At 29.5% G+C, this 13,324-nt stretch overlaps 1 protein-coding gene across 3 annotated transcripts; it reads right to left on the bottom strand.

Moving 5' to 3' along the window:
• Positions 1-9,099: 9,099 nt before the first annotated feature.
• Positions 9,100-13,075, bottom strand: LOC133796955 (uncharacterized). Of its 3 annotated transcripts, none has more exons than XR_009875561.1 (4): positions 12,898-13,072; positions 11,413-11,842; positions 10,151-11,048; positions 9,100-9,765 (listed from the first exon to the last, which is right to left on the bottom strand). XR_009875561.1 is itself a non-coding variant. In XM_062234673.1 (4 exons), the coding sequence occupies exons 2-4, from the start codon at positions 11,803-11,805 to the stop codon at positions 9,708-9,710; spliced, it is 1,095 nt and encodes a 364-aa protein (XP_062090657.1). In that variant the 5' UTR covers positions 11,806-11,842; positions 12,898-13,075; the 3' UTR covers positions 9,100-9,707. The 3 variants fall into 3 exon arrangements, 2 of the variants coding, with proteins under 2 accessions (XP_062090657.1, XP_062090656.1); XM_062234673.1 differs by having other exon boundaries at positions 10,405-11,048; positions 12,898-13,075; XM_062234672.1 differs by lacking the exon at positions 9,100-9,765 and having other exon boundaries at positions 9,788-11,048.
• Positions 13,076-13,324: the final 249 nt, after the last annotated feature.

The raw sequence follows: 13,324 nt of genomic DNA, 5'->3' as shown, positions 1-13,324 counted from the left end.
ACATATCTTTGTATGATTCTTTTAAAGAGTCCTCATCTAGATCAGACTCACTGGAGTCACATTTAGAATTTTCTTCCTGAACTGTGTTGTTCAAACAAACAACCCTTTTATTAACCAACAAATTTAAAGTTAATCCAGAAAAAACAGAGGTTAAGCAAGGTATGAGTTATCTTCTTCATCTCTACTTTCAGAGTCTTGATCACTCCAAGTAGCTGCCATTACCTTTTTATTTTTCTTCATTGTATTGGCACATTCAGATTGAATATGACCAAATCATTCACATTCCTTGCATTGCACACCTATTTTATTGATATTGTCAAAAGGTTTAGAGAATTGATTACCTTTGGAAGATTTGAACGTGGATTTTTTGTTACCAATCTTTTTCATGTATTTTTGAAATTTTTTGGTCAGCAAGGCTATTTCGTCTTCACCATCATTTTCATATGAATCTTTCATTTTTGATGATTTGTGAGCAACTGATTTTTCTTTGGTAGCACTTGGTTTTTCCTTTTGACAAATTTGCTGATTGAGGACAAACGTTCGCAATGAACCCATCAACTCCTCTACTCTCATTGTGTCGAGATCTTTTGCCTCCTCAATTGCTGTGAGCTTTGTTTGAAACCTGTCAGGAAGCACTCTAACAATTTTTCGAACTAACACATTATTTTCCAATTTTTCTCCCAAGGCAAAATATTCATTAGGTATATCAGACAGTCTTTCATAGAAATCTGCGAGAGACTCAATTTCTGTCATTCTAAGATTTTCAAATCTTGTAGTTAGCATAACAAGCCTATAACGTTTTACATCAGCAGTACATTCAAATTGACTTTGAAGGATTTCCTAAGCTTCTTTGGCAGATTCACACGAGGATATTAATTTTATGTATCCTTCACCAACTTCATTAAAGATAGCATGCAAGGCTTTGTTGTTATAACTAGACAATTTATCTTCAACATCGGTCCAGTTAAGTTTAGATTTTACTTTTATTATATCATTTGATTCAGATGGATGTGTCCAACCGGTTAAGATTGATCACCACGCCTTTTATTCTTGAGATTTAATAAAGGCTCTCATCGTAACCATCCAATAAGGATAGTTGGAATCATTCAGTAAAGGAGGGCGAGTTATAGATCCACCTTCTACAAAGAAAGACATTTCACAAGGCACAAAATAAACGGAAAAATACAAGATCTTACTAAGAGTTTAGTGACCTGCTTTGATACCAATTGAAATTCCGTATTTTAATATTACCAAGTGATTTAAAATAAACAACTTAATTAAATGTGGAGTACTGATTAAGTTGTTTAGACAGATTTCAGTTTTGTTCACACTACTTATGCAACTGTTTAAACAGAAACAGAAAAACATGTAAAAATTCAACACATGAGAATTTTTACGTGGTTCAGAAATCTTTCAGATAACCTACATCCACGGGGCCACGCCCAGAGAATAAACCAATTAGTAAATAAACAATGTGTACAAAAGCATTGACTTAAACAATGTAAGACTCCCTCTTAAACTATTGCCGCAATCTTGTTGTACTCTTCTCTACGAATCTGGTTTAATGAAACACTGATTCTCTTGAACTCCCTTCAAAAAATAGCGAGTGCTCACTTCCTCCCAAAGTGAGACTTAGATAGAATCCTCTCCCGGAGATCCTTATGAATACGTTCACAATAGACACTACCTGTTTACAATGGACTAGATACATATCAACAAGTACACTCAACACTCTTACAAAGATTACGGTGAACAAACTTAATCTCTCCAAATAAAGACACTCTTCAAAATAACATTATGTTTACAAATATTCAAAATGGAAGAGGTGATAATTCAACAGGTCTTGGCAAGATATTTATAAGCAAGGAAATCGTCCAAGGCCATCATTTTCTGATATCTTTAAAATCAATTTGCAAATTCCTTTGATTTAGGAAATCAACCAGCCACATGAATTCTGTGTCGACAGAAAATGAAACTGATGAGTCAGTAATATAATCAGTTTTATCTGGCAAAACGAACATGGTCATTTCTTTTGACCATGTTCATTTTCGACATCTTCTTTATTCCAAAATAAACATAATCCATGAAAATAATATCAAGATAATTGAAATACATATTTTTACTAAATATTGATTATTTGTGATAAATAAGGTAAACAATATATTCACATTTAAAAGATATTTTCACACTAGAAAATCAGCTGAATCAATTTGATATTTAAACTATGAATCAATAAGAATATGCTACTGATTTTCCTTAATAACTTTAAAATATTTTGTCTAAATTAAAGTTAGCCAATAAATAATTTTGCATAACTAATTCCAGTTTCTGGTATATGCATAACAATGTCAATTAAAAAATAGAATATATAATTAAATATGTTTTTTCAAGATAATAAATGAAAAGAATAGAGTTTTTTTTTATTTTTTTTATGGCCAACTCGATCACGTTCATGATAAATGGCAGAACTAAGGGGCCTCCATGGCCTTTAGCAATTTATAAAAATAATAATATTACAGAGAATTTTGAAAATATATATATGTATTAAATTTTCTATATTTGTATTTAAAAGTAAAAATTGGCCCATTAGAATTTAAGTCTGAATCTGTTAATACTCATGGTAAGGTGTTATAGAGCAACCATGATTATATCCACTATGCAACCAAAGAACTTACTATACTATAAGAGAACACATTCTATATATAGATGTAATTAAATTCTAGACTTTAAGGCCATGGTCAATATGATTGGATTGTACTAGACTAGACTGGATTATTTAAGTGTTATGTTGGATTTGGTACAGCATAAGACCAAATACACACTTTAATCTAATGAATAATTAAAAATATTTAAATTAAATGAGATTTTAAATAACATATATAAATGTTATTCAAGTAAATTTTTTAAATAATAATATTAAAATTTTAAAGGGCATGTACAATTTTAATATTTTGTTATTTATCATGGAACCAACTTAATAAATTATTATTTAATTAATATAGTTTTAATACGTTGTGTATAACAAATTAATAATTATACATTTTCACTTATTTTAGTAAATATACATTTTCACCAATTCAAAATTTTAAATTCTTTCATTTAAATTCTATTTTAAATTGAAAAACATATATATATATATAAATTTAATAATAAAATATAAAATAATAATCTCTCCTGTGTGGGATTATATGACCCATATTTAACCCACATTCTTGGGTGGGTTAATAATCCTACACGCGTGGGATTACTTTATTACTTTAGACTACACATGTGGGAATATGTTAGAGAACTGGACTAGTCACTCGTTTATCCAGTACTCCAACGGATCCAGATATTAAATTAGATAAAAGAAAATTACATAAATATGATAAAAATAAACATAGTTTCTATATTTATAGGAAAAAAATAATTATACAAAATATGACAAGTTTTGGAAAAAAAAAATTAAAATATAATAATTCCATAGAATAATTCCATAGAATATAAAAAATAGATTATCATAATCATAAATACACAAAACTCTCTTTCACTCTCTCATATCTCTCCCTCACGATATTTCTCTCTTTTTTCATTTCTTCCTCTCTTCTCCCCCATTCGATTCTCTCGTCTCAGTGCTCCGCCGGTGGTGCTACCTCCGCCGGCGGTGCTACCTCCGCCCCCGACAACGACGACACACCTCCGCCCCTCTAGTTCTTCTTCTTCTCTAGTTTTATTTCTATTTTCTTTCTAATTCTTCTTCTTTTTCACATCTGGTTTTGTTATTTCAAATTTGATTTTACACTTTATGTTTAATTTTTTTCCCTTCTAAACGTAACTGTAACCAGTTATAGTCACCATCTGTTCTGATTTCTTGATTTTTTTTTCTTCAGGTCTGTTTAAGTAACTGGGTACAATGGCGTTTGATTCTTTTTATTCATATCCGATTTTTTTAGATATAGCTGTAACGAGTTACAATAACAATTAATTTAGATTTGTTTATTTAGATCTGATTTTGTTTTCAAACCTGACTAAAGAATCAGGTATCATGACGATTGGTTTTTTTTTTTAGATCTGAATCTGTAACTAGTTATGATTATGATCGGTTTAACTTTTTTGTTTGTGATCCTATTTGTTTCCAAGTCTGGCAAAGTAACCGGTTATCATCGCAATTGGTTTTTTTTTTCAGACGTAGCTGTAACCAGTTACTTTCACGATAAATTTAGTTTATTTTTTCTTTCTAATTTCACTAAATAACCAGTTACAATTCAATTGATACTTTGATAATGGTACATTACTAAAAAAAATCAAAAAAAAATGATAGCTGTAACTAGTTACGGAATACCACTTCAAAAAAAAACTAATTTTTTTTGTTATAACCAGTTACTACACATCAATAAAAAAAATTGACAGTGACACAAGAATACTACCACAAAAAAAAAAATCAAAATTATTTTGATAGTGGTAACTAGTTACTACGGATAAAATATTGATTGAAGAAGATAAAAAATTGAATAAAAGAAAAAGAAATGAGAATAAAAGTATGGTGATGAAAGTCTCAAATTTTTTTCTACAAAGAATTATGTAAAAAAAATATATTTTATAAAATATGAATGATAAAAAATAATACAAATAGATTAAAATTATAAAAAGAATCTCAAAACATATAAAAACCAACTACTAAAGATGTATAAAAGATATAATATGGTATGCAAATAAAATTTTACAAATACATAAGAAAAAATCTCCCATAAAAATGTAAACAAAAAAAATATGCCATAAAAAATTTAAGAAAAAAAAACTGTCATATTTTTCAAAATTTAAGAATAAATCTCATATTTAGGGTAATTTCTCTGTGGGATAATTTCTCTATGGGATAATTTGTAAGTCTAGTGCTTTTATCTTATGGCCGAAGAATGAGTCCTAATTGCTTTAGGGGTATCTCCTAGTAAGATAATAAAGATAATTTAAAAGATTGTTTAATTATTTAATTATACATATTTTAAATTAAAATTAATTGAGCATTCAAATTTGAACATATTTCATGGCGTGATGAAGTGCTATATTTTGGCACTTTTTTTATAAAAAAAATATAAACAAAGAAAAAAAAAGCTCCTCCAATAGTGTGGTAAAAAAATATATTATTTACAATCTTTTCATTTATTATAATTTTTTATTTATTTATTGGCATTAATTAGAGACTTTTTTAAAAAAATATATATTTATTTTGAAGTGAAAATTAATCATAATTTTTTATATGTTTTCAATAAATATTTATTATAATTTTTTTTGTTAATATGTATTTATGATCATTGAAGTAATATTACAAAATTAAACCAAATATACGATATATATTCAATTTTTATGCCAAATTTGATACTATATTTACATCATCTAGAGATGGTCTTCAATATTTAACATTTGCTTCAATATTGGTTTTTATTGTTTTTGTCTTTAATTAGTTAAAGTATTGTAAAGAAAAGAATCTCAGTATTATTAGACTATTCCACTTGGTTGAAAGAGGTAGCGAATGGGCTTGTATTTCAATCCTTTGAAAAAGATATTGCCATTCCCAATTTCCCATTTACACTAGTTGTATATCTTAATAAGTAAAGAATCTTAATTTCGTTCTTAAAAAAAATAAATCAATTTGGTATTTATTCACTTTATGTTTTTTTTTTCTTATTCCAAAATAAGAACAATGTATAAAGACTTAATTGTATGAAAATAGTGATATGATGCAATTACTCAAGCAGCCTCAGCCTTAGCCTCAGGTACATCATTTGTCAACGAAGAAGCTCTTTTCATAATCAGGACCAGTTATTGATTAGACTTTCCAAGAAGGGTCTCTGTTCGTTGAAAGTAACAGACAAGACAAAGCTTTGCAAAGTTGTGGCCTCCATTTATTTTTTTCTCTCTACTATTTTAGTTTTTCATAGTCCAAAAGTAAATGGGAGAAATTGTATTCTATACTTCGTCAGTAATATTTATAATATAAAAATTAAGAATTGTTTTTTTTTTTTATATATCATGGTGATGATGATATTGTCTTTCTATTAAAAATTGAGTTTTTATAAATATATCATAATAATGGTGATTTTAAACAAATAATAGGGAAAAAAGCAAGATAGAAATAAATAGAGTTGTCCACAAAATCCAGAACATTGGGTAAGAGTTAGCTAGAGAAATATTTAAAAGAGGATATTCATATTAATCAAATAAGAGGAGCATCATCACATGGGAATGCCAATCATGAAAAGATGTGAATGAGACAATGGCAGAGGATTTGGTGGAGCCACATAAATGCATAACTCATTTGTCTATCCCACAAGAACTCCTCTCTCTCTTCTCTTTTTAAGATCTTATATAAACAAAAGGCCAATCTCCCACCAGATACACCATTTTAATATCCACTCTCTGCATTTCTGTCTACCAAAATGTAGAATTTGGCCCTCTAATTATTATTATTTTTTGAATTTTTTTCATATATTAATCTTTTTCTAATAGAATATTCTGAGCAAAAGAATGACAGTCTGGAACTTTCTTGCGTTTTTTAGTGTCTTACACCCACCTGTGTAATGAAGAAGAGGGCATGTGGAAATATATATATATATATATATTGATTTGTTAGAATCGTATGTAATCTAATATGATCTTTTATAAACACATGCTAATTTATAAGCCTAGCTGGTTGCTCTACTTGTTTTCCAATAAAATTTGGTAAACTAAGGAAGCAATCCTATAAGTGAAAATTACATATTCTATGGGAATTTTAATAGATTGTGCAAAAATATGGCTTTTTTTCAAGAAAAGTTAATCTATGGCTTTTTTTTATTTTAATTTCACTTTTATGGGTTTAGTTTCCCATATTTTTGTAATAAAAGTTTGTTTATGCCATATTTTCACTCTTAATCAAGTTTTATGAATTTGGAAGGGTATGTTTGTAATTTAATTATTTTTTTTAGCTTATTTGATTATTTTTTTATATTAATTTTATATAACTATTTTTATATTAAATTTTTCCATGGTTGTTTTGCAAATTTTTTTTTTGTAATATGAATTGTGTTTATTTATTGTAAATATTTTTTTTCCCTTTTTTTAGGTTGTACATTTTTTTTTTCAAATTCTGGGTAGGGTAACCAGTTATTTGATTGATCTTAAAAAAAAATTTTAGAGCTAGGTTAAATAACATGCACCAGGAGGGGTAACCAGTTATTCTGAGATGGGTAACTTTCTGCCATAAGAGAGGTAACCAGTTACCTAAGAGGGGTGACGTGTTACTTATATTAAATATGAAAAGAAACATCAAATTTGAAAGAAAAAAATGAAAGAACACTTCATTAAAAAAGGAAGAATAAGTAACTATGATTTTAGTAACATAAGTAACTAGTTACCATCAAGAAACCATAAATATACACACACCAGAACGTGAAAGTAACCAGTTACCCTCATAAATATACACACAAAGAATGTGAAGGTAACCAGTTACCCATTCACGTTTTCAGATTTTTATTAGTTTTCTTTCCAAATTTTGGTATTCCTATAAGTGTTACAGTAAAAAGAAAATGCTGAAAAAATTGATTTGATTTTTTTATATATATAGTGGAAAAACTATAAAAAAAAATTACAATAATAAAAGATAATAAATAAAAAAACAGTAGAATAATTATGTAATGTTAAATAATATGTGTGAAAAAAAAGAAATAGAATGAGAAAAGAATAAGTACAAAAATGAAAAAAAAATGAAAAAAAAAACAAAAGAAATGATGAATGAAAAAAAAATAGATGAATAAATAAGAATGAAAAGAAGAAGAAAAAGAAAAATAATGGAAAAATGAAAAGAAAAAAAATATAAATGAAAAAATTGGTAGAAAAAAATGAAAAAAAATAGAAGAAGAAAAAAAAGCTCATATGTGTGAAAAAAGAAAAAAAAAATTAAAGGAGAAAATAATAAATACAAAAATGAAGAAAAAATAAAATGAAAAAAAAAACTGAAAAAATATGAAGAAAAAAAAACAAAACAATACAAATGAAAGAAAAAAAATAGATAAATGAATAAAAATGAAAAAAAAATAGTACCCTCATTTTGCTCATTTGTTTTGATTAATTTTGATTTCTAATATGGGATTAGTTTTCCCATAAACTAAGTTTTCTTAATTAAATTTTCCCATACAAAATAAAGAAAGTTAAACTCTCATATTTTTGCACATTGATGGCTAAAAAGCCATATTTTTGAAAAATATCCACATATAAGCCCAACTTTTATAAGCCACATATCCAACTATCTTAGTGGACTTGGGTTTTCATTTTAGAGGCCTTTACCATGCTTTTGTAGTGTTCTCCTTGACCTCCAAAGCAATAAAAAATAAAATATAAAATAGGAAAAGATATGATCAAATTTTGAACTGCTGATTATTTTTATTTTATTTTTTCTGATTCTCTGGTATCATGTCGTCACCTTAAAAGGTCAACTTTTTGTTTAGACAGCGAAATATAAGTACTAATATTACAAGTCCAGATATGCTTGGTAATAGTTACCCAAGTTGGTCTCAGACAAATTAACATGGCAAAAACGTGTATGTACTGTCTTTTAAACATGTGGCTTTGAAGTGGTTTCACCATCTGTCAACTGATGAATACAATCCAATTTATTTGGATTAAGTTTTAATCAGCCTGCTTTACTACAAACCAATGCATTTACATGAGTTATGTTAGTGAATTGTACATGTAGGTACTGCAAAGTTGCCATGGCCCGGATTTAACCTTATTTTGAGGATTTTCAAAGTTAAAAGAGAGAGAAAAAAATGCTCAGGAACCGGAAGAAAGTTTTACTAAGAGCATTCTTCATTGCCAGTTAAATGAAATTTCTATTCTGATAATTATTATTAATAAGACAAATATGGAGTGAAGTACTGCTAGCTCATTATTTTTATTTTGTACTCAAAAAGGGTAGCTCAAATGGTCCAGTGGTTTGTTAGTATAAAATCTCAGATTCGAATTCTACCCAAAAAGGCTAGCTCATTATGTTATAGTTCTGTATTTTTAAAATGTTGTAGGGTTTGGAGATGCTTAGAATTTAAAATATATATATATATGTATTAGTTCTTCCGCAATAATCATTGATCTTGAGTTAGAATAGTATCAATTATTCTGAATTTCAAAAGTAATACAGTAGATGTTTGCACTAGAGTATAGAAATGTAATGGAACCGTACAAGTGAAAGGCATCATGAAACTGAGAGTGCAAAAGAAAAAAAAACTCTACCTGTATATTTGCAGAAGATGAAAAGTACAGCAGACATCAGAATAGCAAAAAAAATTCTATATTACGAGCTGAGACAAAGGTTTTAGAAAAAAATCAACCTTTTGTTGTCACTCCATCCAGATCAAAGCCACAAGACTAGTTCTGGCTTTATATTCTTCAGCTACAGATATCTAAGGCTCATTGGTGCCTTGAACTGCAACAATCCAGCCATAATGAAAATCCTGGCTCTATCACAAGTTGTTTCACAAAACTTGCCCAGGGAGAATGGCAGCAATCGCCCAATGTCGTCTTTTGACGCTAGGGAGTAAGATGTTTCAGCCCTGTAAAACGCAGGGAAGCATCAAAACTCTCCTCATTTTGAGAGTTTTATAGAGCCAAATTGGTATGGTTAACCAATTTGTATAAAGGATGGGGTCCTTTAGAAATTCTTATGTAACAAGATAGCATGACATAGCTTCCTCAAATTCTTATGTAACAAGATAGCATGACATAGCTTCCTCACAACACAGAGAGTAATCCAGGTATCTGTCATAATAGGTAAAAGATACATAAGAAATAAGAAACATGATTTTACAAGAATAACTTTTGCACGCCACTATCAACACTGCAGAACACAATAATATCCAAAAGGTTCGGTTTTATCAGTGGTTTCTCAGTTTATAAAGCAAAATCCTTATAGAAGATATAGCATAATATGCAAACCTCCATGAGATACAACAGAATGATCAAATGTCTCTTTTAACAAACTAATCAATTCATCAGTGTGCAAATCATTAACAAGATCATGCAATAACAAAAGAGAGGATAAATTTTAATTGAGAAAAAAAAAATCAGCAACATGTATTTTTCAAATTCACCAGAATATTTTATAAGCACAAGGAAGGGGAAAACTTCATATCCTTTTTCTTACAATGCAGCAAGTTGCTGGAGAAAAACTAATCCCATTCTAAGCTAGATGGAAAATTTCAAGGTAAAAATATTTCCTGTCATCTAAGTTGTACGCTGGTATCTGCAGAAACCAAGTTTCTGAGTTCCAGCAAATGTTCATCATTTGATATATGGAGTGAAAGTCGGAGATTAGTCATCAATTCTTCTTTTTCCCAACTTAAAGGTCCTGATGCATGCAATACTTCTATAGTACAACGGTAAGCATGCAACTCTAACCTATGAATTTCATCAGCCAATTCCTCCTTTCTTGGAAGGAGACAGTTTCCATCTTCATGTCTCGAATGACAAAAAGATTCAGCTTTGTTATAATCCAGATCCCTGATAGGACAGGGTGATGAATAAGAATTATTGCAATTGATGCTACAACTACCAACTGAACTTGCAATACTATTCGCGTTGTCTGATTCTCTATTTACTGCAAATGAATATCCAACTTTGCCAATTCGCTTATTCTCCAAACTTACTTCAGGTAAACCAGTTCTTCTGATGTTAAATGAAGTTAATTCTTTTTCACCTTGCATATCTCTTGGTAAAGCAGCATCTGCCTGTTCAGCTAACACAGAATGATTTGCAGCAAACAATCGGTGACACATTTCCCCATTCTCAACAATTCTACGTTTCTGAGCTATTCTGGCATGTACATCAGCTTGAGAATTGCAGTAAGATAATCCTCTTTTCAGAGATTTTGACGAGGACAATTGGGATTCCTGAAATTTTTGTTCTTTCATTACAGGAAAATAGTGACCACTTAATCTTGAACTTAACCTTATGTTTGTCTTCTGAATTTGGAAGCTTGAATTTCGATTTTCCTCTAAAGTTAAATTTTCATTATCTTTCCCATTATCATAATTTCTAGAACCCTGCGTCCACAAGAAAAAAAAAAAAGGCAAAAGTTGGCAAACAGAAAATGACAAGAGAAAAAAAAAAGAAAGAATAATCAGACAATTCTTCTTGCTTTTAATGTATGCAAGCTAGTTAACAGTGTAAAAGATTTTGAAATTGAAAGATGATAGAGATAGAACTATCGAGCACGCAATAACCACATTTAAACAAAACACGTAATCAGACAATTAACAACACATTCTAGTATAATATTCAATCCGCTACTCACAAGCATAGTCATTTACTAACCCAAGAAAACTTGAACAAAATTATTACATATAAAGTGGAACGAGAAAATTTAAAAGGGTTAATGTGAATAAACGTAAATTAAAATCTAGTTACCTTTCCAATTACAATCCATTGATCATCTTGCCAAGACTGTCTGACTCGGATGTCCAATTTACTGACTTTATATTCTTGAGAAGATCCAACCAACCTGAGCAAAACATACTTCTTTCCTAAAACCTTTAAAATTGTTGCCATTTTCCAAGAAAAATTGTTAAAGACCTCCACAACATCACCACAAACCCAATCATCTGAAACTTCCATCGGAGGTGGGCAAGGTCTTATATCCTTTCTGGATACCCTCTCCACAACAGTGTTACTCCCTAGTCCATCATATCTAACATTGTAATTGTGACCATTACCACTTATTATCTCAGCACATTGCCAGGAGCCTGAAGGCCCTTCTTTCTTACTCAGCACCTCGACTTTGCTTCCTTTTCTAAATCGCATGGTGTCTGACTGTCAACCCAAATCACAAAGTACAAATCTGGAGACGAAGAACAAAATGTGTGTAAGAGTTGAAGCATAAAATTTCAAATGTAGAGAGTGAATAACTATAGAATTGTAATCATAACTATAACATTCACACAGGCCGTCACTAGTTATTGAGGTGCTAGAACAACATAGATATATGAATTGAACATCTAATATTTGAGGAATCTCCGTACAAAAATTAGGTATCATATAATAAAGTTTTGTGCATTGCAAGTTGCAACCACGAAAAATGATTTTACAAAGAATGAATAAAAAGAAACCTGCATAATAAAATCGATGAGAAGACATAATTACACAGTTTGCATCCCTCGTGATTTCTCAGATATAATTCACGATTACAAAACGCACACATATATATAAATATTGACTTTCTATCCTATTTAATTCTTGAGAGTTTATCTTGATATAACATCAACAGCCAACGAGTCGATTGCGTAAACAGCGTAAGTATTCCAATTTTTTCTTCCACTTTCTCAACAACCAAACAGAGCATGAAATCGCCGATTGAACACTCCTATAACATAATTCAAAACAACTAACCGGAAATAGATAAAATAATCTTGATGATCAGATTTTAAGGTACACTTGCAAGCAGTTTATGCTCTTTTGGGTAGCTAAAAAAAAGTGCAGAGTGAGTGAAAGAATCAATTTTTCTTTTTAAACAATAAACCTAATAATTAAATCTCCAAACATTGCAATCAACTTACCACAAAACAAATGTTTTCCGTTTAATTCTAGGTTGCTCACTTCATAATACCACATCTAATAAATACATAACTAATGAAATTCTTCTCTCTTTTTTCCTCCGTTTTTCTCGGAAACCAAACATGGGTCGAGAAAATCTAACCAAAAAAGAGCAAACCCAATACTCTTTTCTGCAAATTAACAATCATCCATAAGCAGGAATCGAAGAACTATCAACTGAATTTTACAACCAAGAGAAAGATATTCAAGACATTTGCAACAAAATTTAAAAAAAAAAAAGAATCAAAATCAAAATGCAGAGATAGAAAAGAGAGAAAGAAGATAGTCTTATTATTCACTAACCTTTTTCGATTCAGAGAGAATGGTCGTTTCAGAGATTCATCACTTTGTGATGATTATTGTTATTGTTGTGGTTGTGTTTGTGTGTGTGCCTTTTTCTGTTTGGTATTGTTTAAAAAATACATAAACATTAAAATTTTAATTTTATTTGTTTTATAAAATTAATTTTTATTTTGTCAAAATTGGGTATTTAAATGGACCAAAATTTGAGCTTAATAAACAACGAATATGGTATGGTTTGTATGCCAAGTTGCCAACTGCCCAAGAATAGCTTGTTGAGGTGGAAAATTAACCGATTACATCTTTGGCTAGGCAGGCTCAGGGTGTGGATTACGCATACCCTTTTTTATAATAATAATAATAATATATTAGTACTGATAATAATTTTTCTTGTACCAATATTCACCTGATTAAGTTTGGATCAACTCTC

This window comes from Humulus lupulus, chromosome 8 (assembly GCF_963169125.1).
Source record: "Humulus lupulus chromosome 8, drHumLupu1.1, whole genome shotgun sequence".
Lineage (NCBI taxonomy): Eukaryota > Viridiplantae > Streptophyta > Magnoliopsida > Rosales > Cannabaceae > Humulus > Humulus lupulus.
The sequence above is the reverse complement of the archived record's forward strand: the minus strand, read 5'-3'. Positions and strand labels throughout refer to the sequence as shown.